The sequence below is a fragment of the Elgaria multicarinata genome, chromosome 2 (genome assembly GCF_023053635.1).
Source record: "Elgaria multicarinata webbii isolate HBS135686 ecotype San Diego chromosome 2, rElgMul1.1.pri, whole genome shotgun sequence".
NCBI lineage: Eukaryota > Metazoa > Chordata > Lepidosauria > Squamata > Anguidae > Elgaria > Elgaria multicarinata.
This window is the reverse complement of record NC_086172.1, coordinates 131,693,753-131,699,834: the sequence shown is the minus strand read 5'-3', so window position 1 is coordinate 131,699,834 and position 6,082 is coordinate 131,693,753. Positions and strand designations below refer to the sequence as shown.

Sequence of the window (6,082 nt, the reverse complement as noted above, 5' to 3'; positions counted from 1 at the left end):
AAGAAGATGTTGTGGTTCTGCTGTAAATAAAGATTGACTGATTGATTGATTCTGCTGTGTTGTAGTAGTGGGGAATAAGAAAGAGAATATATAGGCCCTTTCGTTCTTATAAAGGATTTTCTCCTGTGTTGCTCACAGACTTTGAAACATATTCCCTCAGGAGCTACGACTGGTAGCCGCTCTCTCTGCATTCAGGAAAGTCAAGATAGATATCTTTAATTTCACTTTTTAAATTGTTGTTATGGATTTTAAGGTGGCTTTCGAAATGTTACCATGTTTTGATTTGTTTGTGAGTAGTGTTTTCTGAGAGAGTGTTTTTTTTTTTTTTTTGGTAAAACCACCTTGATAGTTCTTCCAAAAAGGCAGTACCAATAATAATAATAATAATAATAATAATAATAATAATAATAATAATAATAATTTAATAAATGGTGACTGAAGTGGAAATCCTGGCACACTTCTTCAAATGTCCTAAAAAGTCACATTGTACTGGTGTTTTGGTGATGTGAGATTTCTTTAAAATGTAACTAGATTTCGTGTTACCTTACGTAATTGAAAACATTTTTTATACCGCCCTTCTTCAAATTTGAGGTAGTTTATAGAATTAAGATTAAGGGTAGAATCTACAACCACACACAACATAAAAGCAGCTGTTCTTTATCTAGCCTAGCTTCCTGCTTCCCACGGTGGCCACTCAGGGGCCTCTGGAAAGCCCCGAAGCAGTCCACAAAGGCCGGAGCCGCCTCTGGCCTTCTCCATCTGTTGATCCCAGCAACTGGTATTCAGAGGCTACTGTTTCTGAATGAAGAAGTTGTATATATAGCATTCTCTTCCCCTCCTTATTGTTTTATTACGATTTTATTAGAATGTAAGCCTATGCGGCAGGGTCTTGCTATTTACTGTTTTACTCTGTACAGCACCATGTACATTGATGGTGCTATATAAATAAATAAATAATAATAATTATAATAATAATAATAATAATATAGGGATGTGGGAGAAACTCATTTAGTTCACATTTTAATTAGCAGTTCGTGAACCAATATTGAGTAGATGTAGATATCTTTCACTATAAGATGAGTGATGGCTGCCAACATGAGCGGCTCAATAGGGGGCTAGAGAAATTGCCCTAAATCTGCAACCTAAATCTGTAGTGTGGTGGTTTGATTATGTGTGTGGGGTGGTGGTGGTTAGGAATGAGTTCCAAGCAATAATAAAGGAATAAAAACATTTTAGGTATTTATAGAGGAACTAGAAGGAGGGTTTGGCACTGTGACTCTGGAATTTAACTTATTCATCATCAGTTGTTCAGTTTCTGATGTGCCTCATAATACCACAATGGCATCTTTCTTTTAGAGCTGACATAATAAGACACTACAACAATGTGATTGGAATCTTAATTTTAATTATTCCCATTTAGTTCAATTACTCATGAAAAACAGTTCCAATGTAAAGTTCTGAATGTTCTGCATGAACATGCGATATATACAGCCACGTCTGACTTTCAACTCTGAGGCATCAAAAAAGGAGAAAATCTGAAGTTGAATACAAGGCAGTTCTAGAAATTTAGTCCCATTATCACCCAGACACTTGGGTTTGACTTTCACAATACATCCTTCTCCATTTTAGAGGAACAAGAAATTGTTTCATATGCCAGTGACATGTTCCAATGTTGATTTAAAATGAATGCATAAGAGTTGTATTTCTCCGATTAGCGGAGTCTGCTTCTTTAGCAAAAACTCCTATCTGCTGCTCCCATCCCTGCACTGCATACTTTACAGACCTGGTACTTTTATGTAAATGACATATCATGGCTTTACAGACTGTGAGGCAAGTATTTACACCACACATAAGCGCAGGCGGAAGACGCCAGCTATATCTGCAACAGTAGATCAGCTGTCTTTATATTTCTACGGCTGCTGCATTTGAGTTAAAAGGAAACTTCCCTTTGCAGTCAGGGTCTAAGCATTGCCCCCCAAAAAGAGGAAATTCATCACACACACAAAAGAGGGTAGTGATTCACATAAAATTTGCATATGCTGATATGTAAATTCAGAAATTATTGTTATAATTATTTTAAATAGAAATAACAGTACATTTCACCATAGTGTGGAAAACTGTGACCAGGAGACCTGTACACCTGCCTGTTCAGTCTGCTTTTCAAGCGCTAACTACTGATGAGCGACAATTCTCATAGTTCGATATCTTCAAACCAGAATTGGACCAGACAGTTCTTGCAATTGAGATGGCCTCAAATAGAGGACAATCCTCTGGCAACCCTTGTATAGATTAGGTCAGCTGGCCACCCTGGTGGAGGAGAGAGAATTGGTGCACATTACTGGGGCCTGGATATCCAGCCCCCCCCCCCCCAAGCTCAGGTTGCAATCCTATTGCCATGGTGGGGGGAGGGGGATTGAGGCTGTGTGCCTATTGCCCAGACCTTGTGATGCTCTCTGTAACCAATCAGAAGCAGTGTTAAAGCAGAACAAGAAACATTTTGAACAGTGAGTTCCTTGCCCAGGCCCTTCTTTAGAAGAGAGAGAGTATATTTGGACTTGTAGCTTGAGCGTCAGATAGATTTGTTCTTCCCTATGTGACCTGCTCTCTCAAGAACTACCAGTCCCAGAATTCCTTATAAATAGGGAGAGGGGTGGGACAATGCACATTATTATTATTATTATTATTATTATTATTATTATTATTATTATTTACATTTATATACCACCCTATAGCCAAAGCTCTCTGGGCGGTTTACAAAAGTTAAAAACAGTGAACACTAAAAACAAATATACAAAATTTAAAACCATAAAAAGCATAAAATACAAACAAAACAGACAATATCTGTTTAAAACAACTATTCTAGGGTCAGCTTAAAATCTCAGCATATGCTGTTAAATGCCTGGGAGAAGAGAAAAGTCTTGACCTGGCACTGAAAAGATAACAATGTGGGCGCCAGGTGAGCCTCGTTGGGGAGATCATTCCACAATTGAGGGCTCACCAATGAAAAGGCCGTCTCCCGTGTTGCCATTCTCCGAGCTTCCCTCAGAGACACTGATCCAAGGGGACAGTGTGGGGCAGGGTAGGATTTAGTCCATGTATTTTTGGAAAGTATATGAACTATTCCTACTTATCTTATTAAATGAGATTGACAAAAACAAAAACCAGCAAGTAATTTTCAGTGAAGTGTGCATAGCTCTACAGACAGTTTTTTCACTGCCATGGCTGTGGCAGAGACTGAAAGAAATTTCAGCAAGTTAGCTGTAACTCATCAAAAACAGTAGGTGTTCTACTGTGCAGCAAGAATGGTTAAGTCACCGAGCTATCTTACCTAGCAAGTGTGTGAACTTACAAGAGAAATTTACTTTGAGGAGATAATTCATGATTTTTCAATGAACAAGCCAGAAAAGTAAAGCTGTAAAGCGAATTGGTCTTTTTATGAAATGTTTGCCGCCACATTAGTCCATTAGAGTAAAAAAAATAAAAAAGCAAAACATCAACAGGATAATACCTTTATTGGGAATTAAGAACCACCAAAAACTTACAAAATAGTCAGCAAGCTCTGTAGAAGTCTTCCTTAGGCAGAACATTATATTAAACAAAAAATAGCAAATGTGGTTTGTGTGTTTGGGGACATGACAGCAAAGCCCCAGTTTAAGCCTTGATGTAATTTCAGAAATATGGAAAAAGTTATTTAAGATTTAAAACAGAAACATTTCTTTCATGACTCGTGAAACTGAATGTATGGGGTGGGATCAATTCATGGTATAGGTGTGGGAGGAGGCCCATTTCACAGGTTTGTGCTGGGCCCCAAAAAATGGTGCTTGGGCCCTGCTTGCATTGCTATTTTTTCTGGAAGGCCCACAGGGTTATCTGCCAAGGTGGAGCAGGTATTAAACCGGGAGGCCTTGCAGGACATAATGCTCGACCTCTTCCTGTGATAAAAATAGTGCCTAATGTGGAGTCGAAACTTGTCATGGAGGGAGGCATAGATGAACGGATTGAAGCATGCAGAACTCATGGCAATCACATGGCAGGTCACTTGAATAACATTCACATATCTCTTGTCTAGGATAGCAAACTCCTCATCGATATCTCTGATCAGATTAACCACCTGCAGAGGCAGCCAGCAAAGGGCAAAACACATGACTGAGATCACGAGGATCCGGAAGGTCTTTTGCTTTTTCTTAGTCCATCTCTCTTGGTTGTGGCATGCCGCTCCTGGGACATTCCTCTTCCGGAGGTGATAAGAAATGGCACAGTAGGCGACAGACACGGCAGAAAGCGGGAGCATATAGGACAAGAGGAGCATCAAACAAGAGTACAGCCGCCTCTCTGTCTCACGGTGTTTCCAGAATTCTTCACAGATGATCATGTTGTGGCCAATGCTGTTGAGATCCAGGTAATGGGTGTGGATGGATGTGGGTACCGAGACCACAATGGACAGCAACCAAATGAAGGCCACGATATAGATGCAGGACTTGCACCGTATCCTTTTGCGAATGGGGTAAGCGACTACAATGTACCGGTCCACCGCAATAGCGGTCAGGGACAGGACGGAGACAAATACAGTGGCCACTTGCATGAGAGTGACAAAGTAGCACATGAACATCCCAAAGAGCCACCCACGAATTTCAAACGCATACGAGGCTGTCAGCGGGACACAGAAAATGCACATGATCAGATCAGCTGCTGCCAGGTTTCCAATGAGGAAATTCGTGGTGCTATGCAACTTTTTGGTGAAACCGATAAGGAGGAGGAGAAGGAAATTCCCTGTGCAGGCCACAGTCACCAGGATGGCATAGAGAGGAATGAAGAGGGGCTTCAATTCAAAGAGGAGGTCCAGGCCTGTGAAAACGGCAGCTGAGCTATTTGAGCAGGAGTCATTTGGTAGCTGGTGGTATGCCGCCATCTTGGCTTTAGGCCGTGCTGATGCTTATGTAACCTTGTCGGGGGTTTTAAGCATACAAAAGAAAAAGGAACGTTAGTTAGACAGGAAAACACAAATTGCTGTGCAGCCAATTCAGAGCCAATCTACCTGGGAAGTCCTTATTCTCCTGGTTGAACCAGTTAACATCACCAGAAGATTGGGAGAAGTGACCTAAATACAGAGAGGAGAGTTTGGTGTGGAAATGCCAACTCTGTGTCTTGCTGTGCTGAGTATAACAAAATATTTTGTTCTTACATATGAAGCTCCTGCAACCTTCAACCTCATTTTCTATCACCCTAACAATCTCCTGCTCTTTACAAAGAGCCTTCCCTAACATGGTCCCCTTCAAATGATTTGTATTTCAGCAACCATCAGCCCCAGCCAGCAGGAGTTGTAGTCCAAAACATCTCAAGGGCACCAGATTGAAGAAAGCTGCTTTATAATGTGTCCCGTGGAGCGCCATTATCAGGTCACATGTCATTCAACTTCTTCTAATTCCATTCACCCCTCCCCCATTTCTAATTCTATTTTTTCCATAAGACCTTTTTCTCCTGTCTAGCCCTTCAGGAGTTTATGAGCTCCTTCAAACGAGAGTTTTATTGTACGCTCACAATTGACAACTCACAGTTATTCACAGGACATTTTGATGATGCAGTGATCCTCCAGAGCTTCTCCTGCTCTTTTTCCTGTCACAAAATAAGGCCCAGAAAATCCGGGGTTTGGGGCTATAACGAAACTTGCTGCCATTTCCTGCTATGTGTAGGAGAAGCAGCACAATAAAAACACCCACTGAATGGGCCACGTTGTCATTGCTTGCTTCCTCTTTCTTCCCCGTGTGAAGAAAGAGGAAGCTGTTCATCCCTATTGTGGGACAGCAGCAGGAGGCAAAGCAAAGATAGGGAAATGCAATTTCCCCCCTCCCTCCTATCTGATGATCTTCCATATCTGCAACTCTATATATGTTCTTAATTTCTGTTTCTCGCTGTGCTTCCTTTCTGCTTGGCTAATTCTAGATTGGAAATCAGTTTTAGGTTGAGAATGGTTTTATACTTTATGTTTGAACAATGTTGGGTGCCACAACAGCATATATGGATTATTCTCTTGATTGCAAATCTTAATACAAGATCATTCCCCATTTTATTCTTAAGATCATAT

The 6,082-nt window shown here is 40.8% G+C and overlaps 1 protein-coding gene across 1 annotated transcript; it reads right to left on the bottom strand.

Moving 5' to 3' along the window:
• Window positions 1-3,650: 3,650 nt before the first annotated feature.
• Window positions 3,651-4,909, bottom strand: LOC134393777 (prolactin-releasing peptide receptor-like). Its single transcript, XM_063118872.1, has one exon. It carries the CDS (start codon window positions 4,907-4,909, stop codon window positions 3,788-3,790), a length of 1,122 nt encoding a protein of 373 aa, XP_062974942.1. The 3' UTR covers window positions 3,651-3,787.
• Window positions 4,910-6,082: the final 1,173 nt, after the last annotated feature.

Coding starts and splice junctions, on each gene's coding strand:
- LOC134393777 (XM_063118872.1), bottom strand. CDS start 4,909: ATGGCGGCATACCACCAGCTACCAAATGACTCCTGCTCAAATAGCTCA.